Source organism: Rhea americana, unplaced genomic scaffold, assembly GCF_003343005.1.
Source record: "Rhea americana isolate MKP2758 unplaced genomic scaffold, rheAme1 scaffold_247, whole genome shotgun sequence".
NCBI lineage: Eukaryota > Metazoa > Chordata > Aves > Rheiformes > Rheidae > Rhea > Rhea americana.
Genome location: NW_028186365.1, coordinates 33,815 through 61,541, shown reverse-complemented (window position 1 = coordinate 61,541; position 27,727 = coordinate 33,815). Strand labels below are relative to the sequence as shown.

General features: G+C 42.9%; 1 protein-coding gene across 3 annotated transcripts in view; it reads right to left on the bottom strand.

The window, feature by feature from the left end:
• The window catches only part of TRIM55 (tripartite motif containing 55), a 44,048-nt gene extending 19,266 nt beyond the window's left edge, over positions 1–24,782 (bottom strand). The window contains exons 1-9 of one of the 3 annotated variants that reach the window (XM_085306755.1): positions 24,336–24,782; positions 23,489–23,661; positions 13,851–14,016; positions 11,736–11,831; positions 7,100–7,333; positions 6,045–6,067; positions 5,821–5,945; positions 2,888–3,105; positions 510–797 (exon numbers count right to left, since the gene is read on the bottom strand). In XM_085306755.1, the coding sequence (XP_085162881.1) occupies positions 510–797; positions 2,888–3,105; positions 5,821–5,945; positions 6,045–6,067; positions 7,100–7,333; positions 11,736–11,831; positions 13,851–14,016; positions 23,489–23,661; positions 24,336–24,524 (1,512 nt within the window). In that variant the 5' untranslated portion in view covers positions 24,525–24,782. The remainder of the gene's footprint in view (positions 1–509; positions 798–2,887; positions 3,106–5,820; positions 5,946–6,044; positions 6,068–7,099; positions 7,334–11,735; positions 11,832–13,850; positions 14,017–23,488; positions 23,662–24,335) is intronic. The other 2 variants (XM_085306754.1, XM_085306756.1) reach the window with 2 other exon arrangements.
• Positions 24,783–27,727: the final 2,945 nt, after the last annotated feature.

The following is a 27,727-nucleotide window of genomic DNA, read 5'->3' as shown; positions in this document are numbered from 1 at the left end:
CTCAGGGTGTGCACGGAAAAAATGTACACCCACGSACTGCTGCGGAGCTGCGAAAGGCAAGGCAAAGCCACAGCTGCGTCCCTAGTGGGTGCAGAACCGTATGTGATGCACACGGGCTTTCAACCGGCAATGGAAACAGCCTCATGCACAGGGTTCGTCTACTACTAATACATGCAAATACCCAATGAGCAGAGGCACTGCCAGCCTCCCTGGCAGCTAACTCAGATAGTGGCTCACCCAAGTTAGATGCACTAGCAGTTAAGCTAAGCACAAGCAACTGTCCATGTGCTACGCTGAAGCTGAATAGTTAGCCTGTCGCATCTTCTGATCTCTTGTAAATCCAAGAGGTTTGCTGAGATGACAATTTAAGCTCTTCCCGTATTTCTGAGGTTATTATTATTATTATTATTTAACATGCAGTGGAAAATTAACCCTCTTTATTCTGAACTGCTGCTTTTCCCCCCTTGCTGCACATCACCCCCCTCTGGCGTGAGCTCAGTGGCACTGACCTTGGACGTTGCCGCGGTGGTATTACCTTCCTTACCACTCCCCGCTGTGCTCTCCTTGAYGGCGGCCACCTCCGGGGCTTCTGCCTTCGGTGTACTTGTTTCCAGTGAAACAGGAGGCCCTACTTTTCCCAACCCGCTCACTGGGGTTGAGCTYGGACTGCTTGATTGCCGCGACTGAGCCTTATACCAGCTAGGGTAAAACAAGGGATCGGCGGTTTCTGCTGTGGATGACACTGGACTGTCAGACTCTGCAGTCTGCTGAGAGCCACTTGGTGTCACAACCTCATCCTTAATCAGGACAGATAAAAAGAAGAAGCAGAGGGCACCACATTACCTTCCTGCGGTAGCCACATTTCTCTGCATGCCATGTTTGTTAGATTGCACTGCAAGGAATATATTTGTTCTAATGTAGGGTCTGAAAGAAGTATAATCTTCTTTCGGCAGAGTAAARGCATCTATAATTTGAATAGCACAGGCATAGAAAAGAAAATAAGTTACCAACAATGAAAATAGGAGGGTAGAATTAGCTGGGAAGGGGACACAGAGTGAGAAAGGAGTGAGCAAGTGATCCCTTAATTAATTTATACACTTTAGGCCTCATTTTAATCCCATTTCTAACTCAGTAATAACTCCACAGAAGTTGGCTGAGCCACACTGTTGTAAAAACTGACCCAGGAGGAGGATAAAGCTCTGTGTTTTAATAATTTTGCCTAGTGACTGTCCAGTAAGGGGATATAGCTGCCTGCCAAATTAGAGATTCTTAGTTATTTACTTAATTTCAGCTCATAAGCAGATAAACTCCCAATTCAATCCTAAGAATATAATAAACCCTGCAAAAGAGCCTCAGGAACTGGCACTAGACATGAAAAACAAGTGTAGGTACCAGGCCTGGGAAGTCCTTTGAATGGTTTGCTGGATTTTGGCTTAAGCTAAGAATAAGGMATCTACCAATGAGTCTGTTGATGCGGGCAGTCACAAGAAGGAGAACATACAGCCACTGGAGAGAAATAGTTGCCCACTAGMCTTCCTATCAGCATGGTACCCCAAGCACGGTTGCATGTAGCTAGGAAGAGAAGCAGCTGGCAGCATGGCACCCCCTCTGCTTGCATCGAGCTCTTGGGGCTTGCCCCGCACTACCTGCTGCACCACTGCTTTTCTGTTTTGCCTTCCTTACACCAGAAGGCAAAAACTGCACTGGAAGTATCCCACGTGCTGCATTCCCCTCATGCCAGTCTAGCTAGCTCACAGCGGTGTTTTATGATTGCTATAGCAGCATGCCATCCCTTTTCTGTGTTAGCCCTAGAAATGAGGGACTTGCAGTTTCCTTAGGCATCTTGTTTACATCATGATTACATTTAAAACTACATTGACTATGCTACATAAGTTTAGTTAAATCTGTACAAATCTCCCAAATGACAAACTTTGGTTAAATMAATCAAAGCTGATTTAAGGGCATCTTCACACAACTCATGAGGTGCAAACTCATGCATGTTCTTAAACGAAAGCAAGAATGAGTCTAGACTACTTATTTTTCCATGTGTTATGTGGGGGGCTTGCTATAGGCAAAGACTTATTACTTATTTTCTTGTTTTCACACTGTCCTCTTCAAATATCGTAACAGCAGCTTTTACCCACTCAGCAACTGCACTGGATAAGTTGCGTAAGAGGGCAAGTTGCTAAGTTAATTGTATCTAYGGGCAACTGAAGTAGCATACAAAACAAGATCTTTTTTATGCAGATCATTTAGACTATGTGGCAATTACTGTTTCATGCTAATGGCATTCCTTAAGAAAAAGTGCCATCCTAAATTATTAAGAGATTTGACACCCTGAATCTGTTTGCTGCTAGGTTGTAACACTGTTAGGTTAAGGGCAGTTTCCTCTTCGGTTTGGCRTGTGGACTCCTAGATGATAACCCTAAGGATGACCAGACCAGAAGAAGGAAAATGCTGTTTGCAGAAAGCAGATTAGAAGTATGATCTAAAAATGGGTGGTGGGAGGCTCACTAAACCTAGCAGGAATGCCAAACTCTCTTAATATAAATACTTTAACAACCGTCTTATTTGTATCAGTTAGTCTGAGTTAAATCATGTTACACACCAAGCAGAACATCCATTGTAATGTGTTTAAATCCCCAATTAAATTTCTTTTATTTATATCTTATGCATCCCATATATATTTTGATTTATGTAACACTGTTATTTTTGCCTATCGATCGATATATGTGCTGGTTGAGGGCCCAGGTACAGCTGTGGATATATATGTAAAAGGGCAAAAGGCATCTCTGTCCTGCAGTGTCTCCACTCCCTTAGCCGTGACCCTGGTGCAGGGTGGTGCTCAGCAGAGGTGGCAGGGCAGAGGATGCCTGGGGGGGGTTACCTGGCCAGCTGGGGTGGCGGGCAGCAGCGGTGGGGCTGGTTCAGCCGGAGGAGCCCTGACTGCACTCGGTGCTTCGAGGTCCTGCTGAGACGGCCRTGATGCTCTTTCAGCTCCTTCCTCTTCCTCCTCCTGCTCCTCCTCGCCTGATGACTCTGTGTGGACTTCATCCAGATCTTCACCATCCACTGTCTCCTCCTCTTCCTCTTCRCCCTCCTCCTCTAACAGGACAGGCATAAAAGGACCACATGAAGGTGGCTATAGCCCTTATGCAATAAAAAAACATTTACAGTTGCATGGCAAAGCTACTCATCATCTGGCTGAGGGTTTTTCCTGAATGAAAACACAGGTTTTGCTTTGCTCAGAAAAGGCTGGGCCGTGCTGAGGGGGGCAGGGGATGCACGCTGGGGAGAGGCCAGCGGTGAGGAATCTGCTCCTGCACGTCAATCTGCTCCTGCACGTCAGCGCTGGGCATTGTGGCCATGCTGCCAGCCGTGGTGTCCTTGCAGTGGTCGTGCTCTCTGCTGAGTTAACTGGCTCCAGAAAGCCCCAGCAGAGCAGCACAAATCCTCTCCCGCCTCCCCAGCATGCAGGGCCTGGGTAGCAGAACTTCAGGCAGTGCCCCGATGTGGACACTGGTGGCCCTCCTGGCAACGCCAGCGTGACCCAGGGTAGGTGTGAGCACATAGTCATCCTTATACTGAGTTAGCCACTGCACTAAACTGCATTTACACAGGCTTCACGCTTCAGTATCAGCTGTGCAAAGGCAGATGTYACCTGATTTGGCATGAGGTAGAGTTTTACCCTGTATTACAAGCCTCTAGCAAGAGCTTAAGATGTTGCTGCTCCTATTGCTGTATCCCTCCAGATGTCCATCCTCGCCCCTTTCCAGATCCCACTAGCACCTCAGCTGTACCAGTTCAGCAGCTTTTGAATAGCCTGGGCACTTTGCATCTGATCTGTGAAACAATTAGGCTAAATATACACTTTTTTTTTTTTTTTTTTTTTTTTTTTTTTGATCTTAAACTAGCCCTTTCCATAGGAAAGGGGACAGAAAATCGTGTTAATGCAATTACCCCCATGAGGGATTTGCAGCATGGAGTTGCACTCTTTGGTGAGAGAATACTGGTCTAGCAAAATCTGTCAGGAAAAAAAAGTCYCTTTTGCAATTTTATTTATCTATTAATTTAAACATGGTTGAACCATCGAAGTAAATCTTTACCAGGTCAGTTCTTTGCAATAACTGCCTGTGGAGATTTGGGGTAAACCTCCTTAAAACTAGACTGTCAAAGCTTTTCAAACCATAGCTTTAGCATCATGTAACACATTACATTGTTAGCATTCATGGGCAGACTCGTTCTCAGGGAGAGCCCCCTAACAAGGCATTTTGTTTTGCATAATCAYGTTATTCATCCTCACAAATATCAGATGTTGTTCAGAGCCATCCTAGTACTTCAGAAAAATAAACATAGATGGATGCATTAATCCAAGCTCCAAAATGACTGTGTATCTTGAACAGGTTGTGAGAGTTCTATGGTTCACTGCTCTGCCTGAATACATAGAAGGAACACAGATCTGCAAATTCAATGACGCCTTCATAACGGAGAAATGTTTCTGTAGGCAAATATACTCCTATAAGTAGAGTACCGAAAATCAGCTTCCAAGTCCCCTGAACGCGGAAGAGCTCATTGGCTGTAATTTCAAACGTAGGGTCAGAYGCCCCATTGCATACGCCTTACTAATGCCTCGTCCACAGGAGATGGGTGTCACACTTCCGATCACACGGTCGAAGTGCGTGTCCCGTGCACTGGCTCATGGTCTTGGCAGATGTGCAGGTGTGGCAGCGAAGTGGCAGAGGTGGCTGATCATAGGGACAAACAGGGTGCAAGGCTGGGACTAGTGACTGCCTCTCCTAGGACAAATCCCTTGAGTTTCACGGTCCTGTCTAAAGGCACCTGCTCCTCTGCTCCTGACTGGTGCCACTGCTTTTGTCCTGCTATATGGACTCATGTGCCAAGTACAGCTGGTGCATGGACCCCAGCTCACAGACCAAGATCTACCTCTGTTAGGTACATGCTCTAAAGCTAATATAAGTCATGGCTGGGGATCATRTGTTGAATGCCAGTGGACTGAGTCCCGTGCATCCATATGAGACATAATTGGGCTAATGAAGGTAAATATAAATGTATCAGTAGAACTCAGTGCTAGAAAGTAAATTAGAGCTGGCCAGATGACTATAACTGCTGCCTTCTAATAGTAAAGATCCAATTTTCTGAAATATTTACATCCACTAATKTCTTGTGGCATATTCTCTATGATAAGGCATAGATGAACCTAGATTTCAGGCTACTTCAGTAAACAYGGAATAACAAAGTTGCATTATTACATAGACAAGCATACAAATGACACGGTAAAAGAAATTAAATGCATGAAAGAAGAYGACACTGTTTGATTCCCTTCATAGTTCTTTGATCTTGAATTTCAATTAGATTTCYGTTACATGTCTCTATTAATACAAAAAAAGACTATCTTTCATAAACACTTCTTTAAGCAGTAAGTATTCTGTTTCTTCAACGGCTTCTATAGCTGCCATGCCGTAAAATAATGGCACCAGCTGGACGGGAAAAGTACTTTATAGACTGAGATAAAAGCTTACTTTTCTGGTCCCCTCACCACAAGTGTGGGGTGGTTCCTGTTTCCTTGAGGAGTTGGTAAAGATCATGCTCTTTGGAAAGGCTTAAGGCTACATAAAAGGTAAAATTAATGGTGTCAATAGATTACTTGTTTTTTTAACTATGATGGATTTTTGCTGTTGAATATAATTGATACAAAATGGTCTAGTTACACCTTGGGATAGAGGGGGATATCAATATCAGCATGCAAATTATACACAGCTGCAATTTAAGAAAGGAGTTAAGGTGAAAAAAATGACATACCTCTGTCAAAGTCAATTTCTCTTAGTATTTTTTCTTCTCTACTGAGGTTCACTGTGAATTGGTTCATAATTTCATAGCCATCCTCTATTTTTTCCATTTGAAATCCTTTAGATGCTTCAGTTATTCTAAAATGAGATATTAGTCATTTGCATTTGGCTTTGCAGATAAATTTGCAATTTATAAAGATCAAATATATACTTTATCTCTCAAGTTTAAATACTTACTTTTGTAGCAATGTTTTGGCATTCTGTGGAAACAAAAAGGAAATAACTGACTTCATAAATGGTTCAWTTTTTTCAGAGATTTTATGCACTGTGATCTAATTCTTACACAAGCCGTCTCTAAATTTATTAATACGGATCTCATAAAAGTCAATCATGAGATCTATGAATGAAATCTTATTTCATCAGTAATGAGTATACATCTGAGTAAACCTTTTAGTTTGTTGAACRGTTTTAATTAAAATGTGAATATGATGGGAAAGACAAACGATTTTTACAAAAGGGTAAATGCAAACTTTTTTGTCTTTTTGAGTTTGTAGCAAAAAAAATCGTTCTGTTACCATCTCTAGTCACTAGAACTATCTTTGAATATCCATCGGGGWACACTTTTGGAGCTACAAAATTTTATTTGCCTAGAAAAAATTCTGCTTTCTTCAAAGGCTAAGTTTTATCAGTTCATTGATAAAAGCACGTTTTTTTTGTAGAGAAGACTTTTTCAATCTTTAATATAGATGAACTATAACACCACAGGACAGAAATTCTACACCAATAAATTCAGTGGATAGGCTGCTAATTAATGATTTCCTAATCAGCAGTTCTAAGTTTATAGGAAGAAAACAGAAARGTGTTGAAGTAAAGGTGTAAAAATGTGACTTGGCAAATATGTATTTAATTCTTTGAAAGTTAAGAATTTTTTCAATATGCAAATGAAAATTATAACTCACAGGAATCCATATATACATATATGACAGTGGTGGGACAATAGAAATACAATTGAAAATACTACAATTTCTGCTTCTTCTTTGGACAGCTAGAAACTTATACACAGAATAGTATATTTTGGTGCAAATAGCAAATACTTACACTCCTGGATTTGATATTATTCACAAAAGGGCTAGTCATTTGTCTGTTCTGATGCAAGTGTTTAAAAAAATGAGTTTGTATAAATGTTCATCCAAAGAGATCATACTCTGAATGTGCCTAAAATCAAGAAATGCTTAAATAGTACTTAAATAAAACCATCACTCCCTTTCTATCTCTATTTATAAACTTCATACCTGCAAAAACACAGCCATTTCTGGCTCTTCCATGAACTGRATTCCTGATTCAACTAGCTTTGACACAGCCTCCAAATGATCCGCGTACTTCTTCATCAGGGAGCGGACATGTTGCAGTTTCTCCTCTTGGGTTCTAGTGATTATTTGTGTCATCTCATTTTTTCTTTCTTCCAGTACAGAATAGAGATAATCAAATTTTTCACACAGCTGCTCTTTCTGTCGTCTGCAGCATTCCTGTGAATCATTTGGTTTATATTAAACATGTTATGTTCTTAAAAGAGTTTCTATTTTTACAGTTACTTGGAAGCATTTTCATCAAAGAAATTCCTCTTTCTGAACAGCGCAAAGGATTCTGAATGACCCCAGAGACTTCTATAATTTTCAAAGTTCGAGCTATCAGAAGAAAAGTTTTAAAACTGTTTTCAAACTACTGATTCCAACCCACTGATATCCTCCAGACAGGTTATTGTGTAACTTGTCAGTCTGTGAAAAGTATCYGTGATGTCTATAGTGATACTTAAAAGTCATCAGGAAAAGTTAAAAAAAAAAAAAAAGTGCTATATTAGCAACTGGATTCATTTGCATGAATATAATAGTCTTTAAAGGAAAGATCATCTCAAATCCGTTCTGGAATACTTTTTTTTTTCCCCGCTATCAAAGAACCTAAAACTGTCTTGGTTAGGCCTGGTTTTCACTTAAGTGCTCTTAGACTCTATTTTGGCAGTAAGCGTCCACTATATTAGTGTTACCRTGCACTGAATGAGGTAGAGGTGCCTTGAAAATAAATGGTATGTTTTTGGGTATGACGAAAGGATGAAGATGAGGAGAAGTCAAATTCAAAGCCTATTTTCTGGTTCTAATTTTTGCACCTTTTTTTGAAACACCGCTGCTGTACTTCTACCCAGACCACACCGCACTTTCACTGAGTAGGGAAGATGGGTCTGATGACTGCTTCACTGAGCTCTCTCTAACGAGAGCACAGGTATACCGGGATGAGAGCGGAGATTGGTTATCTATAATGTCTGAGGTCTTCCAAGCAGAAGTATTTGAGTCATCTGTGTGCCCCAGGGCACATGGTGGGGGAAAGGCCATATTTCTGGACGCTGTACTGTCCTTACTGTGGTTATCTCGCAGTGGATGATGGTGATTATTTTAATCTCTTTCTCAGGAACTGAGGCTGAATCAATTCCTCATCTTCAGCCCTTGAGGCATAAAGCTGAGATCCTGGCAGCGCAGGATTATTAACCGGCCCACARTACTTTTGGAACTGTTATGACTGATTATTGCTAGTACCATTTGGACAGAGAATTCCACTTTTTTCTTGACTTTCAGCCAGAGCTCTTTCCTGAGGATGATGACAGTCTGCTCTGTATCGTTTCAAAGGRTGCCTTTGAAGATGGACATATGCCAAAAATCACATTTTATGTTCATAAAGGCAAGGGGACCAAATACAGATCCTTTTGCATCAGTTCAAGTATCCACCTCTGCTTCCGAATGAGGAAGACTACACTAAACAGGCACCCCTAATTTAAAACTCATGAGAGGCCAAGGAAGGTTCAGARAAAGTCCTGCCCTCCTGAGGTCTTTTGTGCTTCCCAGAAATTCCTCTGTATTTTCCCTGCTGCTTAGGTCTGCTGCTRGGACGGAGGCAGCAACAGTGATGGTGAGGTGGGAAGGATACAGGGCGATGCAGCCAGACTTTATTATTTATGTGCTTGCTGGCTGGGAGGGGGCCAGGGTTGCTGTAAGCACCCGCTCCCTGCAACACCTCCCTGCCTGAGGCCTGCAGTAAGGGGAAACAGAGCCGTGGCTTGGTTGTAGGGTRGATGAGCTGACTGAAGCCATCAGGACAACGGGGATGTTACAAATACAAATACAAGTACACCTGCCTGGTTATGAGACAGGAATCACTAAAAAGATCCTTGTGCTATGCGTGCTTCAACCAAGGTCTGCCCCTACCTGCACAGCAGACAAGTGTCAAAGGAGGCCCACTCAGCATCCATGGAGATGTTAAAAATAAGGTTAAAATGAAGGATCAGTGAATTATAGGGTAGGGGTAAGAAAACTTTGCAACAAGGTGAGCTGTGGTTCCTGGGTGTCATGCACTCCTCAAATAGCCTTTCTCTTCTCTTTCACTCCTTTCATAGCTTTCTCCTAGGATATCTTGCCCTTCCTCTTCTTCCAGACTCCTCTTTGTTTTGATCTGCAGCGACCTCCTCAGATCTGCAGTGATCTCCTCTGAAGTGCCATTCAGATCACTCGTAAAACAACCTTAATTTCAGGACAGGTGTGTGCTATCTTTGCCATTTGATATAAGACAGGTGATGGAGGAGGAAGAGAGAGAGTTGGCAAAGTGCCCTTCTCTATCTCTAGGCTCTAATATATAATATTTCCTGCCAGCAGATATTACAGAATTGTTAGCTTCAAGTGTGAGATGCAAAACAGGTTCCTAAATGCAAATGCTTAGATGTTTCTGAAATACTCTTTCTGTATAAAGTGTTCCCATGCTAAGYGTCTGCTTGATGGAGTTATCCTAATCAGATACTGAGTAATGAAAAAGGTTAATAAATAAATGTCTTTCCATTGTGAAAAATTCTCAGCATGTTTATTTTTTTAAAGCACAGCTACAGCAGAAAGAAGTGTGTTCTTTTCACTGAGTGTGATTTGCATTGCTTTTTCTGAAGTATCTGTATTAACTAACCTATGTTATTAGCATTTAAAGTAAATACTGTAATTTTTACTTCATTATTTGAGTCCTACATTTTTACATGGCTAAATATTATTCAATTASTTGTTACTGTTTTTGAGTGTTTAGCATTTTATATTCCTTTTTTATTTCTCAGTGTAATATGAGAATTTGTTCTCATATTATAGTTATAAGTTAGCTATAAGATAGGCAGATATTAATGAGATTTTTTTATTTTTCTCTTTTTTAAAGCCTGGATAGGCATGGTAGCAAAATATAGAACTGCAGGCTACTGCTTACTGCAGCTAAAAGCAGAGCAATCATGTAATTTTTGCTATAGCCGATCTCTATTGTTCTCTGCAAAGTGTTAAGCAGAGAGAAGAGACAATCCTGGATTACAAACGCTATTTCCAGGTGTGCACATTCCTCAGCTCCAGCTGTAGCTTTTTGTCTTCAAGGACAAACTGATGTCAATGCAGACAAAGCTCTAGTATGGAAGGAAATGCGATTTGCTTGAAATGTAACATGGAAGCACCAAGGTAAATTCTATATTCTGCAATCTCTGACTTTAAAGGTGGAAAGCCTGTTACCAAGTCTGAAGGTAAAATGGTTGTGCTTTCTTCAGGCTTGGGKCCAAAGGTTCAACTACGCGAGTGGAGGAATTTGAGGAAGCTAGTTTCTGTTGTATTTAATAAGGTATTTTTAGCACAGTGTTTTCTCCATACTTCAGACTAGATGTTTGAAGTTTTGTTTTTGTATCAGCTGGTTGAACTTAAATGAGTATAMGCTTTTGCTTTTGTATCATTCAAATTTCTGTAGTCAACCTACTTGAAAGGCTTGTTTTTGTCTGCAAAGTCCTGATAGCAGCTGATTTCATCCTTGCAGCATGAAGGTTTCCTGACTACAAAGTTCTGACTTGCTGCTTCCACCCTCTCTCATTTACTTGGGCTAATGGTTTTATATTCTTTGAACCAAACTTGGACACTTTCTGTTCTTCCTTGCTCTGAGGAAATAGGAGCCTTGGGCAATTGTGTACTTAGCTTGTGGAATCAATTTTTCTTACCAATTAGAATCTATACATCTTGCATTAACTTCTTTTTCACTGCAGTTTCTCTTTTCTGCTCTCACTCTGAAGGGTCAATAGAATTCTAATTGGGCTGAGAGGGATGCAATTGCTTCAGTAGATGCTTCATCAAACAGTGATCGTAAAATCAATCCATATGAGCTCCTTTCAACCTGTGATGCTCAAATTGGCCAGAGCTGAAATTTTTATTTGCTTTGCTGGTGCAAACTTCTTGGAAGAAATGAAAGCCACTTCTGGTATTGAATGTCACAAAACTAATTCCAGCTCTGTCAGAGTAAGACCTTTACAGGAAAATCCAAACTCACAGTAAGAACCCAACTCTTTCCACCTGCRAGCAACACAACACTCCTTAAAGGACAACATAAGTATATTTAAAAAACTACTTTTGTGTAGAAGGCAGAGTAACTCAACTCATGGTTAATGAACATATTTGGAAGATATATTGTGATTGAGATTAAGGCTCTGTTCTCAGGATCAGGTTCTAGACTAATGTTGATCTTTTACAGCTCTAGTATCTGATCTGAGAAGTTACAGGAATTGGGAGTTGATGRTATTTTGTTGTATACCTTCACTTATGTCTCATGCAACTAAGAATGCTGAGCAAGACATGCTGATGAAGATTATTCTTATTTTCTGTCCTTAACCACATGTCCCTGGAAAGTGTAAGAGGCAGGATACTGAGCAGGASATATCCTTGGATTGAGGAAGTACAACTGACATCGTACAAAGCCACAGGTAATCATTTAGAAAAATGATTTGGGAATTCATTTGGGTAAAATGAAGTCTGCTAAAGAAAGTTCATTATCCTTAGTTTAAAAAATGCAATTTCACAATGAAATAATTGCATTGAAAATTGTGACACTTACCTCAACTACCTTGCAGGTCTCCTCCAACTGCGTGACTATCCCTTGCACTCGGTCATTGCTCCCCACCAGGACCGCAATGCCATCACTGAGTTCAGACTAGACAGTAACAGGAGAGCAATTGGGTGGGAGATTAAATACTTGCCATGGGCTGGCAGCAGTCCTGCCACCTTCTTGCTTTGCAGAGTGGCACATCTAACAGTGAGCTGTAGCCAAATGAGCTGYCTTAGCTGTTCTGTACAGAACCCAGTACAAACTAGAGCTTTACCTCCCCACAAGTTACCCTCTCCATTTGTTTCCTCTCCTGAAACATGCTGAAAATATTGACATTTTTAAGCTCCTCAGGGAAAAGAAACTGTGGTTTGGAAAGGAGGAAGGACTTCACTCCAGGAGATTCTTGTAGTTGCTTCTGTATAAAGCTCTGTGTTTCAAGACCCTCAAAATAGTCCATGTGCGTTTGTTGAGAAAAAAGACTTTGTCTCCAGAGAGGTTGACTTCTTAGTTTCTGCATCTACCTGAGCCACAGAGACCATGGCCACTACAGAGCCTCTTCCATGAGRGTCAGTGGGTCTATGGGATCTTGGGGAAGGTGCAAGGGAGAAAATTGGGGGGAGTGGGGTGGAGACAGAGTGAGGAAAACCTTCTTGCGGTGGTCAGACCAGATGGGAATGCGGAGGGCCCTGTAGGGTGATGTAAATGAAAACGAGTGAGAAAGGAGGGAGAGAGAGAGCTGGAAATGRTGAGCAGGTGCCTCTGCATTGGAGGAAGGAGAGTCCTTGTTCCAAGAGGAAGAAGGGAATGGTCTGAGTGTGGGGATGAGAATGATTATGGGATGTCCTTTGAAGATAAAGGGCTGGAGAAGCTGGTCCTCAGTAAACTTGGTGAAGAGGCTGAGGAAGACCAAGAGCCCTTGGTAAACTCTATAGTGATTTAGCTATAGAGGCAAGAGTCTGTGACCTTCAGCTGATGTGACAACATTTGTAAAGGATCCTTTACATCCCTCAGCCTCTGGATTATTTCTTCAGTCTTAGGCATGACAGCTTGAAATCTTTATTTGAGTTTATTATTTGCATATTGAGTTGACACCCCCCTGCTCCAGGAGCGTCTGGTAGCTGGGCTTAGCATCTTCCAAACTCACAAAGACTTCACTAGGCAGCCACCAGGCATGGTTACCGATGCCTGTAATGGCACTAAGGTGCCATTACACGCACTTTCCCCTTCCCACAGACATGCTGGGAGAGAAACCAGTGCTTGCAAATCTCCACAGAAAGGGAGTGATGGGGGCATGAATTCCATCCAAGAAACTTCTCCTTCTCCCTCCTTTTTTGAYTGATGTTTGTAACTACTTTCCTAAAGTGACTTCTCATTTGTAGTTTGCACACATGCAAGCAGCTGTGTGACAAAGTTGGAAGCTGAGATTGTAAAGTTGGCCTGTCTGATTGCTTGCCCCACTGGAGCCCTCCAGAAAAATGAGCTGTTTATCTCATGAGGATAACCCAGTGAGTCAGGTTTTAAATTAATACTGTATTAAAAATAAACAAGTCTTTTACTGGTGACAGCAAGGGCACAGGATGTTAGGTACATCTTGTGCTGCCAGCTATTGAATATGCTTGCATTCACATGCATAGAAGGTTTTTTACTTCCCATTTCTTAAAAATGGGATGCTTACAGAGGAAAGTGCCTAATAGAACATTGTTTGATTTGTAAGATTTGTAATSGGCTGTTCTTTTCCCAACGCATGTGCTGGAAATCTTACTTTTATTTATCTATTTTTTTCTAATCTAAAAGCACTGGGGAAAAAAGAGATTGGGAACCTCAAAAGGAAGATCCTCATCTTTACATCACACCTCTGCCTAAAATGTTTACTTGTTATGCTAATGACAAATTGGGACACTGTAATGCCTTTTTCTGTGATTTCTCTCAAAATATTTCACTGTGTTTCTAAATAGACAGCTGCTATAGGTTTGTGAGCCTTTCACTCACAAACAGGAATGGAAAAGCCCCCCCCCCCTCCCCCCAGGGCCCTTCTGGAAACTCACAGGAAGCTCATGGGAATACCTTCCTGTGAATAGTCCTGTAAGTCATTGGGAAGACTATGAGATACAAAAGGATATTTACCTTCTGTCTCTGGTAAATGTTTGTTAGAGGAGCAACTTGACAGTCTTTATGGGCACCAAAGACTTTGCACAAGGAGCAGGTGGGCATTTCGCAGTTCAAACAATAGATATTAATTTTCTCATCTTCRTGCTCCTCACACATTGGCTGGTCACACTTTCTTTCAGGTCTTCAAAAGAAAATAAATAAATTTAAAACAAACTTGGTCYTTGTCATAAGTTTCTGATGAGGTGTCTCATCAGACTTAGTGTGTCATTATGAAATGACATAATGACATTATGTACAGTAGAGTTCCTGTAGATATATATGTGTAGAGTACATATATCTAGCAGTGTCCCAGACTGACCTGTCACACAGCGTGACAAAACAGACAAAAAATAGACAAAACAGAGGTATGGTTAAATATTACAACACAGTAGGATGTGATGACAATATGGCAACATGACTTCATACTGTGATTCCCCCTGGGAATGTGACTAAATGCATATTTGAAAATATTAGTAACCTCACTAAGATTGGTCTGAGTCTACCTATGTACTTTAAGTTAGCTTGTGGTCTAACTTCTGTATGAATCAGGAAATATATTTAATTGCTTTAGGTTTAATCATGTGAAATCTTCAATCCTTGCTCTGATCCAGCAAAGCTCTTATGCAGAACCCTAATTTAAAATGAGAGCATGGACCTTCATGTGCTTACTTCTGGTCCCTGCTAAAGTGCTTAGTATGTTCCAGCTCGGGGCTGTCAATAACAAACAGGGCTGAGTCCTTATGGCCAGCAACCAAAATAAGGAGTCACATAATTTTAGCCAACTGGCATACTTCCAGCTTGTAGAGTGTCAAACTTTTTAACAGTAGCTAACTCAGTTRTACCAGCCACCAAGGATACGGTTGCACAGGAGTGATTCCTTGCCTATGCTGAGCCAGGAGCTCTACCGCTAGACTATAGCTCGGTTTTGATTTTCATTTTAACAAAATGATTTAGCCATACACATGCAAGTCAATCCTTGCTGTCTTAGGAACAAATTCAGCTGGAACMTCCTTTAAACAAGTTATTTAACTGGCATGCTCAGCATAAGAGAAAGCTCTGGTCCAGTCTGCACAGGCAGGCGGGTGCTTCTCTGGGCCTGGGCTCCCACCTCAGCACCCCGTGCATGTGTGAGGCAAGCACSATTTGCTGCACAGGATTAGCAGAGTTCAAGCCTCCAGAGTTCAAAGCCACCGCTCCTACCGTGGCAATGCTAAATCCTTCCAACATAATATGTTATACCCTTTGGCTACTGTTCAGAAGGAGAACTATGATTTACCTGCAGCAAGAGCARCAATGACATCGTAGAAATATATTTTCTTACAATTAGATAGAATATATTTTCCAAACTAGAGAATTTAACAGAATTAAACAGAAATCATTTCTATGCTTCTTAAGCCATCCTGCAGAATTCTGTAGCAAGGAGGCAACCAATCATCCCATTACAAGTTTAAAAACATGTGTGAAAGACCAGTATTTTATATTATGTTACAGTAGAATTCTCCATACAGTTTGGTAGAGTGGAGATAACAATTACCTTTTAAAGACGGAGTACAGATTTTCTCTTCTGATGTTAAAAATGGAATGTGATCAATTAAATGAATATAAAAATGATCAAGAAACAGTCAATTAAATGAGCATAAAAATATCAAGCCACAAAGAAAGCAACTCTTTTATCCAGATTTTTTAATTTCAAGATGGCACTGGAATTAAAAGGACTTCTAAGGAAAATAYGTGATCTTCAATAGAGTACAATATACTATAATAGAACAAGTTGGGCATTTCTGAAGGAAACCTGTGTTATTTGGACTAGATTTCTAGCACACATTTACATAATGTACTCAGTGCTTCAAATCCAGCATCATTGTAATGTTAGTTAGAAGAGGTGCGTCTCCACTGTAAAGAACACGTTATACTGTTTGTGAATGACGACAAACACCCCCAAAAATTTCCATGTTATAGAGCACTAGTGGAAGGACCGGCATGCTGGAGAAATAACAGACAACGAACTTCAAAGTGATTGATTAAGCCTGAAATAGCTGCACTTCCTGCAAATATTTACAAGACAAGAAACTACTAGCATGTTATTTGACACTGGACCAGTGCCACTAGCAAGAAAGACAGATAGCACAGGGCAAAAAGGCAATGGTGTCAAGTTAAGTTCAGCCAGAAGCAGCCAACCTTCAAAGGTACCTCAAAGAGCTGGAAGAAACCTGGCAGAACTCCCTGAACTGTTGAGGCACTRAAGACAGTGACAGAAGTCTAGAAGCAAATGGATTTACAAACTCCTTCCTAGGCTTTGCAAAAGGAAAGATTTTTAGCAGGAGATCCTGGGCCCCAGTCTGTCATACTGGTTCAAATACACAGAATGTGCTCTAACTTCTGAGGAGACCCTACAGTCTCCTGACCTTTACATGGTCAAAATACCACCCTTAAGATTAAAATGGTGGCTGCTTCTGAAATGAAAAATGAAAGGCTGAAGAGCAGCCAGCAGGAAAATGACTGCATGGCTGCAGCAGAAGAAAAGATTCATCACAGATGTAGCTGTGACCAAAGAAACTGCAGGTAGCTGAAACGACCCAATAGCTTTGTRCTCTTGTTCCCCAGCCTCCAAGGGTTCACCGCCAAGGTGATAAGGAACTACTATCTTGTATAAAGCACGTTATTGTGTATGTCAACATCTTGGGCCAGGTCTGCCTTAAACTGCACCAATCTACAACTATTCCACCCTATTGCTTACATCCCTTAGGTAACTAACAAGTAAGATTTGCAGGAGTGGGTTTTATGACAGAAAACAGAGGGATGAATTCTTTAATTAGATTTTTTTTWRRAAAAAAAAAAGAAAGAATTATACAAAGGTATGAAGTCTCTACTGAAATCCTAAAACCAATATTAAGAGTGGTTTTACTGAGGATCTTGAGATAGCTGTAGCTGTTCCTGGTACCATCACATCATGTAATGCATGGGTGTGGYGGTGCACAAGGCAAAAAGAACAAGCTTATGAAAACATGTTTAAATCAAATTTCTTATTAGACTTATTATCTGTCACTGCTCAGTTGAACAGACAGTTTTTGGTAGTGAGGTCTTATGGGGTTTTAGGACACTTCCTGTTACATTTTCATCTACAAATGGGAAGAAAAAATAGCAGACTTTGTTCTGCTTCTGTTCCCAGGAGGTTTTTAGGCTTTGAATTAAACTTACTGAGCTGAGCTTGATGACTAAGATTTCCTCTCAGTCTTCAGCAAAGCAACTGCTATCTGTGCTCAGAGAAACCTGAGTAGGCAGAGCACTCTTTTAAGCAGTGCCACTCTGAGATGCCTAGGGAAAGGGTAAAACAAAGCAGGCATGATCACTGAGGTTGGCAGGGACCACTGGAGATAACCCAGCCCAAGCCTCTGCTCAGAGCATGGTCAGCTGGAGCAGGTTGTCGAGGACTGAATTCAGCTGGATTTTGAATAACTCCAAGGACGGAGACTCCACAACTTTTCTGGGCAACCCGTTCCAGTGGTTAACCACCCTCACAGTTAAAAAAAAAAAAAAAAAAAAAAAAAAAAAAAGTTTTTATGTGTAAGTGGAATTTCTGTACTTCAATACGTGTCCATTGCCTCTTGCCCTTTAACTGGTCACTGTGGAGTAGAGTCTGACTGCCTTCTTTACTCTACTCCATCCCATTAGCTATTTATACACACTGATAAGATCCCCATTGAGCCTCCTCTTCTCCAGCTAAACAGTCCCAGCTCTCTCAGCCTCTTGTCATATGAGAKRYKCYMSWSYCYSYRYRKSSCYYTKYKSKRSWYKYKCYMSWRKMKCYMYMTCTCTSKRGMKSWGAGASRCSCMSARWWYWSMMCWSKGGRGMSCMSARMWSKSSMCASMRCWCYMSAKRTGKKSTCWYMWSWGYSMMRMRSARRAKMWYRTSYCYCWCMCYSYKSTKYYYMWARMRSMSCMSRRGRSKSTKKKSKCWCAYRKGKGYRCWSYKSKSKYWTRKKSWCWYTKTKKTSYMCMMSRRSMMCWMKRKSTYTTYTYKTSWMRMKSYKYTYTMKMKSKKKKYKCTCYMSMSYSTGYKSYKSTGTGKGGKKWTWYYYCYCCMSRGRSASRRSWYKWSAYWKYSCYYTKYRSARMWYYWYRWGRKKYYYSTBWBMKSWKWTYTCYMMMMYCTYKWGMKCYCYCTSWRWRKKRKMRCAMMMMYMYMSWGYRYMWSMSMSWSYYCYCMSWKTTKTRYMMYMTMYAMAMWYKYKSWKRYSYCTSYRCAMWWWTMYMSRKSWYWWWWRWRRASAYWWWAWAKWRTWKKSSCCMSWRTWKWSMMCWSKGGKRYASMRCWMYWSWSWSKSSYCYMSWKKKRSWYTKTGYKSYKSWKMTSWKWWYACWCYYYTYWSMSYSKKRKMKCWSMSMSWGTKYWMWMTMYMYCWCWMTMYMCMYMTMTSKKKYWYATWTYWYMWCMYYYTCWMWRWGAKWKTKWTRKRKRWSASWGTSWMAARWSTMKAKAWAMAMMAYWTWYWSYGCKCTCYYCWSMSMCMMMRWKWKWSWYMWCAYWKTRWAARRSKSTSKSGKKKKKSWMRMRYRWKWTYTSYKYYWYAWAWMYMYRYKSWSWMTWYTYKWKMWCMYYYTYKTSYYYTWTRYRYWTKKRRAWRKSKYYYMSRRRRAKWTWYWCYMCHMYMTYYYCMSARAMMMMRASRMDRYKSWSWSKSSYSTRKWKYYCYMKAKMYYCTYTYTYKTVYHYYTYKWRRABABRGGKGWSASWKKWKWTYYYCYYSTSYYCTSKRRMMYYTYYYSKKKKYSMYRWSMYYTYWMARAKAWRAGWGKSSYYKYRMWAWMACMMMMMMSMKMKMKCWSMRCWCWCASRKGYRYMWSAKMWSRGSSCMYAKASWYWTWTWTATRYRMWWTKTKTWWAWRTKYYCYMWWMTSWKMTYYYYCYMCMMMARMSMCWCTYYYYYKYKCYMMAWWTTYTCTCTSKKSTCWSAGASMYSKGRKWTYTSWRRASMMSWRWAARASMMMRRRRARASMMSWRWARASMMMRRSGMSMYCTSYSYYTTTTKTGTSYYYTKTSWCAMARRSSYCTSYSCYYKTGYKSTGKRKWYWSMRSWGYRCMCMYAKWKTYYCYMKMSYYYTYTTYYYYKYKSWKATRHKWKTRKARAMMYYTYYYSTKKYSYYTTKYGYSYCMYAYMMSAKWYWSMKCTMWRWGKGSKYTKKSKYTYYYMWWWTWWWMTCTSYRSASWCWSASWSTGYRYWYYYCYYSKGKSYCYSYKYYYYCYYCTYKTRTRTKYYYYTTTWTRTSWSAKWTKTSYMSAGMKCYYYKTKYWYMYMYRYRCAYMTCYYSYSMCMYYTKKKKTWTAYMMMWRTKTWKRRRRWSWMRWRTWWTWKWGMKYKKRGRRGRKRWRMSCYMWAAMMMMMMSSKKYTCYYSKRKRYKYYTYYTCKCSMSRGSKSTRTMYCMYMKSRKWYTYYYMMRARRAKMTCTMWAMASRSSMMARWSTSYKCTCYYYWWRWSYMMRRKKKTGWKMYYSYKYTTTKYSCYSWKMTMTWTTYWCASRRKAYWSWRMWCYMCWCYMMRASMYYYWCAYWYYCMMMMMSWSYYYYWYWKTKTKTRWAWATMWSRKSYMSMRSAGMRCAYMTCYYCWCWSWSWYYTMKAKMWCWYKTGTSWMRARRWKKTSWYMWMWRYRCWCYMSAGASAYMTYWKAKWWYMYSTGYSCYSYKSTGTKKTSTCTYYWSMKSWSAYMWSMRYRYKYWWARWSYYCYMYAWRRRSASMRYMTSYRMAMAYAWRRSKYYTYYYMSWKWTMYMMARARRRSRYMWYMTMTWTTTTYTYYYYSWKMWSRSRMWMTSTGYRSASACMCMCAMMAMWRTKKYSYSTRTWKTKYTSYKCKCKMWMMCMSASMCMYAWRMKCTCWSMKSKRKMWYMWYMTSYSCYSWGRSRSAGMKCYMYRYRYWYTSKSKSYKSTKTYWCAMAAARRRGARAWWYYYCWCMYCKCSYYTYYMSMSCMYMYYYYYYMWRRRGMSYSTRTMYMYMYMYWWYAMMACWCYMSWKKTGTGWGMKMYMCCMCMMYRTSTYTKTGWKWYYMSWGYRSMKSKRKRYRSAKMTCTSWKWWTWYYYSTKTKYKCYYCWCRCKSYRYRYRYWWKWGTGYRMRRRGRSRMMWSYRCWSYKYTYYYSKRGARRRKRTRTGWGMKYYYCCYMTAWWRYKSTSYYCTYKKKGYKYYYYYKTSYSSKGTRTAYACWYKKGGKGKGSSYCYYYYTSYSCYSTKYWSWKKWKWWYAMRRKSTYTYTYKYKSKGKKKTKTKYKSKSSMMMMYSKKSYMCMMCWYYYYCWCWYKWKWKTGKSKCWYMWYMWCMCCCYMYMYCTCKSSRCWSTSKCKCYYMKWKTWWARMKSTSYYYKYSMSRSKSKSRMRMSYSTKKKKRWARASAYWTTKYSCYMYWYKKKSWSRKGKRKMTCWYMTCTYTYTSKSRSARRAGAGWSYCMYRKSSMYATAWAWWKWRWMYSYGTKKTSWMMACMMYMTSYRCAMAMWYTTKYKSWSMMSMRSARWMYMYAYACWCYYCTCYMMRMSMYWYTCYCYCWCWSKSRSRRKMYCMYWTKKSSCCCMYRYKYTTKKKCCTCACCCACAGAGCCACATAATCACATCTGAAATGCTCMAGGTCTCCTCTGGACCTATTGCTAGTGCYCACATGGAAGAGCAGTAAGAGGTAATAGTCAGAGATCCAGGCAAACCTCAGCAGCCTTTCCATAACATCCTGGATCCAAGCCCCCAGCAAGCAGAAAACTTCCACAGACAGCAGGTTGGGTTGGCAAAGGGGGCTTCCGTCCCCTGTAGCAGGGAGTCTCCCCCTGTTTATCCCCTTGCTGCAGGGGATCATGCCATACAGGGCACCCCCACCTCTGCAGAGCCCATGTATGCTGTTCTCACCACAGTTTCTGCACAAGCTGCTGCTTAAAGTTCCACATCTGTTCCCTGCCGTCTGGGCTTGGCACTTACATAGGCCTCCCTAGGGAGAGAGGGTGCTCGACCCTCCCTAATTAGGAGTCAGCTGGAACAAAAGCTCAAAGCACCCTTTGATCAGGAATAGCTGACAGAGCTCATTAGATGCTGCTAGAGCTTGCTGGAAGTTGTAGCCTCCTGCAGTTATCCTTTCCCAGCAGCAGCAGGCACTCTGAAGTTCCTCAGAAAGTTCAGGTAATCGGTGGCCTACAGACTTTCAAACACTTGTTTAATATTTTAGTCAACCCTATTTCCACCAGGTTCAATGCTTTCTCTCCTGTAAAGCTTTGTAGCAGCCATGTCCTGCTTGAATATTTCTTTCCTTGCGTTGTTAATAGATTCTAAATTGGGCAGCAAGCTAAGTTGTCATCGGCTGGAAATGATGAGCAATGTGAAAAAGACCATATGATGTGGTTGTTAGTAATAACAGCGGCTGCATGTGAGAGCTTGGGCAGAGCCTCCTAATACAATGGTAGAGCTCCTGCCCTGGCTTTTATTTTTAAAAGAACAGTCCCTTAATTCAAACAGAAAACTCAAATTAAGACCAGTATTTTCAAAATAAAATATTTTTGCCTACATGGGAAACAAAGCCTGAGTTAACCTTACTCTCCTAAATTCATGTGAAAAGCCAGTGGGAGCTGGCATTCTTCTAACATGCACATTTATGGTGAATTACAGGAAGACTAGAGGGGAAGAGGGTCCTGTCAGAAGTCACAAGAACTGCTATTTTGGAGGGTCATCTTGGAGAGAAAGAAGGCTGCAAARGTTATATCACACCCTTCTTCTTATGTGCCTCTGCCAAAACCTAACCTTCATTTTGAAAGAAAATGGTAGAGAAGGAAGAAGCAGGGAAGACTTGATTTTTCTTGACTTTCTGGTTTCAGTGGAGCAATGCAGGATAAAGCAAAGGCAGATCTTGCTCACACACTCACGGGTGTCTGAGGAATGCTAGGCAGAAGGTGATAAGGCAGCTGAGGCCTACAAAGTGGCAAATAGTTCAGATAACGGCTGTTATCATTGCTGCTGCTACATAACCCTGATAATTAATGTAAAAAAAGCRCTGTAGCAGATTAAGCAAACCTTCTTGACAAATACTTTAGAAAGATACATTCATATATATTTTTTTCTACCCCTTCCTTTTATTTATCATGTTACATTTTTCTTTAGTGGATTTTTTTTTAATCTACTAGATCTCTCACGTTTCCATGTAACTGAATTTTGTGCCGATTGTCAATGAACTAAATGGAAAAAAAGGAGCCATATTTCTTTTCTCTTTTTTTTTTTTTAAGTTAAACACCACTCTCAGTTGGAAAAAAAAACAAGAAAGATAATGAAAACACATACACCAAGCTTCTTTAGTCAAAAGCAAAATCCAGCATTGCTCTGAGCTTTTGCTCGGAGATTTTCCTAATTAAAATATTTGGGTGTCTGTGACACAGGGGTAGCTGAGCTTCCCTTGGCACAGAGCRCTAAAGGCAAAAGAAAGGACAATTTTAAGCCAGCTTCACACTCTCCCGTGTTTTGGAGCTCCAATCTGTGTTCAGCTACAACAGTACCCAAGGGGATTCGAACAGCCAAGAATAGCCAAAGGCACAGCTGGGCTCCAAAACACCCTCTGTGTCGGTGACTTCCTGTGGGAAGGGGGTAGGAGCACCCAAAGCTGTCCGAAGTCCTTGCACAGGATGCCAGGCTCGGCCGGTTGCGTCCAACTGCTCCAGTGAACCTGTTGCCACCACTATCCTGCAATACCCAGCTCCTTACTGGGGGAGAAGGGAGACTGTCAGGGATCGTGACCGGGGTTATGTCTTACTTCAAGCAGGGCAAGGTGTACAAAACACCTTGCAATACAGCACCGCACTGGCAATGAGAGGCCCTTGCCCTTGGTTAGGCAGTTGCTTGCTTGGTGGCCTGGGACCAGTTTTAGCAATCAGTGTTTGGGAGCAGTCTTACTTTACAGGATCAACCCATTCCTCTGCTCTGGGATTCTTGTACACTGCCATGCAGCAMGGATATATGATTATTTCTGACTATTCCTTCTCTTATATGGAGTTTTAAATAAGACTTAATTTCAAGAGGTCACATCCCAAGATGACAGAAGTGGGATTTTTTACTGAATTACGATTTTACATTATGATGCAGGATATCTCCTGTGTCTAATTCAGCTATCTTCTTTTTTGCTCTATCAGTTTCTTAGGATTTTCTGATAAAATTTGAAACTTTTTTCCCCTCTGTAGCATGAGAACACACAGATGAAGTACAGATACATTCGACTAGTTCATAAAATGAATGATGTGAACCTAGCTATTTTTTCCTTATTTATGTGATTAACTATGCTGACTTCAAGAGCTTTGCTTGCATGTGTAAGTACCGCTCATGTGGGTAAGGATGGCACAATCCTCTTCCGTAAGTGGAAACAGGAAAATTCAACGCTTATTTGGGTACTGCTTTCTATGTTCAATAAGTGCAAGCTGACTTCATTGCACAGCAAACAGATAGGCATGCATAGCAGCAGAATGCATTTCCATCCTGCCAAAAAATAAAGTAACTAAATAARCCTCACATCTGACAAATGGAAAAACCAGAAGGACATCACTCCTAAGCTGTGTCTGTTTCTGTGGCACAACTTTCAAGGGTACAAATTTCCTTGTTACCTTGTGGACTCCTGCTTGTATATGTCAATGATGTTTTCCACCAGGAGGTTCCTCTGCAGCCCGTATACACCATGCCGGTCGAGGACCACCTCGTGTCTGCAGGAAGGACAGCGGAAGCGACCTCCCGAAGCCACCGTGGTGCCACCTCTGGTTGGCAGGTACGGGTTCGAGGCCTGTTCTTGCCAAGCAGGACAAGAAGAGGTGAGTAAGGCCAAGCAAAACTTTACTGAAATACTGTGCTATGACAGCAGCCTTCACTCTCTGAGCACAAGGTGTCCTCCATAGCATCCGGCTCACGTCAGACCAATGCCCGCTGCAATCAGTGCGAGCGTCCCTCTCCCCTCCTTCTTCTCCCCACCTCCAAGCGCAAGCCATCCAAAGCGCATTCACAATGTGCAATGGAAGAAGGAGCCGAAGCTGTCGCACAGCCCTGCAACAAGCCATGCTGGAGACATGCAGCTCTTCCAAAAGCTCCTGAACAAAAACAAGTGTGCAGCAAACCCTTTATAAATACGTGCAGCGAGAGGGTAGTTCCAATAAGCAAACCCCAGAAAAACGCCTGGGGAATGCGGGACAAAGGGCTGGTTCCCCTCTTCGGGTGTACAGCTGTTTCTCCTCAGCTGCTGCGTAGGATTTTATATCGGTGCAAGCCCTGCCCGAACCCCGAGGAAGCCAGAGCTTAGGGACATTTCCCAAATGCAACTTCTGCTTATGCTCTAAACTACTAGCCCCAGCCGTACCGGCTATTAACAGCAATCGAATCAAACAAGTGATATTGTGCTTTTGCATTCGTTTAAACAAGTGCTGCTTGTTCCTACAGAAGCAGCTTTTGCTGGAATAAACCTACCTGGAAAATGTCGCTGGCACATTTTCTGCACAGGTTGTGCTGGCAGGGCAGGATGACCACAGGCTTCGTGAACATCTCTAAGCAGATAGGGCAAATCAGTTGTTTCTCCAAGTTATCCATGGTTTGCTGCTCTTTGGAAAAGGACTTGTAGTTCAGCGAGGTGCTCATGCCTAGCTTTTCCAGGGGCATACGCTCCGGCTCACGGCGCTCCTGATCCGTTTCCGGGTTAATTTTCCTCGCAATAAATCCAAGGCTGGCTCCGGTGCGCCGAGCCGCTCGCCGCRCCGCTCCGCCGGGGGGACATCGCTCGAGCGAGGGGCCGCRGGGCGCCGGGGGCTGTTTTTAGCGCCCCGACGTCACCCGGAGCCGCTCCGCCGTGCCCATATAAGCGAGCGAGGCGAGGACGGACTCGGACAGGTGACGGGCGGCGGGGCCGCCGGAGCCGCATTCCTGCCGCGCACGGGGCGGCCGGCCCTGGCTCCGCTCAGCGGCAGCCTCTGCCCCTCTCGATAAGCCAGCGCCGGCCGCTCCCCCCTTATCTTCGCCCGGCGGAGGAAACCGCGGGGCCGCCAACGGCGCCGGGGCGAGCGGGGAAACGCCGCCGGGYGCCTGCTGCCCCCGGCCGCTCGCCAGGTACCGTCACTTCGGCGGTAGGTTTGAGCACGCGCCGGGAGCGGGAGCCGGAGCGGGAGCTGCTCAGGTGCGAAGCGCGCGCGCGCTTCCCGGAGAAGGCAGCTCGCGAGCGCCCGCAGCTCAGGGCTTACGCACGTCACCGCCTTGAAAACCAGTCAAAAAATTGCCTGCCTGTAACCGCACTTAACTTTCTTCCGCTGTGATCTTTTTTTATTTATTTTTTTTAGGAACTATAACATAAGAATGTTATGTTCAGTCCATTAATTCCACAGCAGCTTAAATATGCACCAAGAAAACATAATACGAATTTCCTGATTAGCAGGAGACAGAAGAAATACAGTAYGAAAAGCTTTAATTTGTACTGCTGGAGAGTAGGTACAAATCATATATGCTCTTTCCAGCCATAGTTTAATACAAATACATTTCATTTTGGGGCACTGCTGTGTTTATATCTGTTTATTAGACACTGATATGCCTCCCAGCTTGGCACTTGTTCCAGAGTTATTTTTAAAATGACAATTTCCCAGATAATTTGTGGCATGTGATGCCTGATCTTAAGGGAAAGCCATCTGTGCTTCTACTTGCCAATAATTTATCACACAACTGTACAAGCAATAAATATCTCATCCTCAGGTTTAAGCCAAAGTCCCCACATGTACTGTATAAARTCACTTCACTAGTATACTGTACATGTAGTCAGTACATTATCTGCTGTTTTAATTGATAGTTGTAATGCTTTCCTTGTAGAAAGCTTTTTCATTTTTATTAATTAAGGACCATAAAGTGCTTTTGCATACGAAAAGTGCTATGCAGTGGCTGAGTGGCTGTATGCTGGGGAAGGAGAGACCCCCATTTCCAAAGCAGGACACTTTACTTGGATGCATCAGCAGGCTGGGAACTTTGCATTTCGGGGAAATTTAAAAGTGAAATTTTCCACTGATTTCCAGGTGAAAATGAATAATGCTGTCTGCATGCAATGACAAGGAATCACATTAAATTCAGTGTGTTCTTGACATCTTTTGATTTTCGATGCCTTGCATACTTTTTTAAGCATTTGGGTGAAATCCTGTCCCCATTCACAGCCCACTCAGCCAGAATTTCACCCTATATAAACCTATACATTTATCAGAAGCCATATAAAGAAAGGCCCCTCCTTTTTTTTTCCTGAAGTCCTGCTTTCCCAAGAAAGTTTGTAATAATTTAGTTAAACTGGTTTGAAATGACACGTTTGGTTCAGCTCGCTGATGTAGAGGAGCCCTCCGAGGCTGCACGGGAAAGGCTGCTTTGGCAGCTGAGCAGGGGACAGCTGGGGCCTTTGGCAGGGGAGGGTGGGAAACTTTCTTGGCAGCAGCGAGAAGATATTTCTCTTGTTTCCCTCCCCTTTGTAGCCAGGTCAGAGGTGGCTTTAGTGCCTGGAGGAATTTGGATGCCTCATTCCAGCCCTCCAAACGCTGAATCAGCTGGCTCTTCCATGTCAAAACCTGCTTTAGTAAGACTCGGATAAGGAAAGCTGTCCTCCTCCGGTGGGACTGGTGCTTCCATGCCACAGCAGAGACAGAACTGGTGAAATTCGGACCGAAAAGCTGAAGGTTAAAAATGTCAGTGTCTGTAAACACCTGCACACAGTAGTGTGTAGTATGGGGCATTCGAGTCGGATAAAAAAGTTAGAGGGCTAGTGTTTGCCCTGCAGGTGTTCACGCAACGAGCTAAGGCCCCTCTGACGGTGTAACGTGCACCTGGGCTGCAGTTCTGGTACCGGTGTACCTTCTCCTGGTAACCCACAAAGGTCTTCAAGTAACTGGCCACTGCCAATGTCCAAGGCAAAGGGCATCTGATGGTGAGAAAGCGAGGGGGGATGGGGAAGAAGATGGCTTTATGCACATTGTCAGTCAGAGAAGTTTAATCGAGTTTGAAGCATATTTCAGAGAGTCTGCTGCTATTTTTCTCCTTTTCCACGTGCTGAAGCACAGTAATATGGAACAGGCAAAGAACGGCAGAATCGCGAGAAGGAGCTGGCGAAACAAAGCCAAACCCACCTTTGGCAGCCAGGCCTGGACTAAAATGTTTTTCTGGCAGGGGTATGTAATATAGACAAGTAAAAAACTAGTACAAGTTGTTCCTCCCCCCCACCAAAGTATGACAAACTATAGCACTGATTGCTAGGTGAAGAAGTGCAGGGGCTCAGCCACGTGGGGAAAGGCAGGATGAGAAGCACCAGGAAAGCTCAGCTTTATACTAGTACAGTAAAACTGCCCAGAATAAGGGCAATTTGGGGGACTTGAAGGGCTTGGTCAAGAGAACCTGACACCTTCCTGTCTCTCCCTGGCCACCCTCCCTCCCCAGTGTCTCTCCATTACCCAGGGAAACCCCCTTCCCTTCCTCACCTTCCAGATCAGCAAGGGAAAGGCCACCAGCAGTCTAACTTTCCACCTCGAAAGAGCCCAGCGAAGCCGTCTCTCGGCTGACTGACTGGCCAGTGAGAGGACCGGCTCTGCCTCAGCTCCCCAGGCAGAAACTCTGGGTGTCAGCTATCACTGTGAAGGTTACAGAAATTTTTTGACTACTTTTTGCCAGTATAGCTGCCCAGGAACGTTATCTGTTTTTGTTGAGCCAACCAGGTGACTAGTTCCTTTAGATATGCTTGTTTTTATAGACAGTGATTTTCACTCCTCTATTTTTACAACGGAGAACAACTTGAGGGCTGTGGAGTGAAGGCTCGGAGAGCCTCGAAGGCTGTCTGTAAGGCACTAGATTTAGGA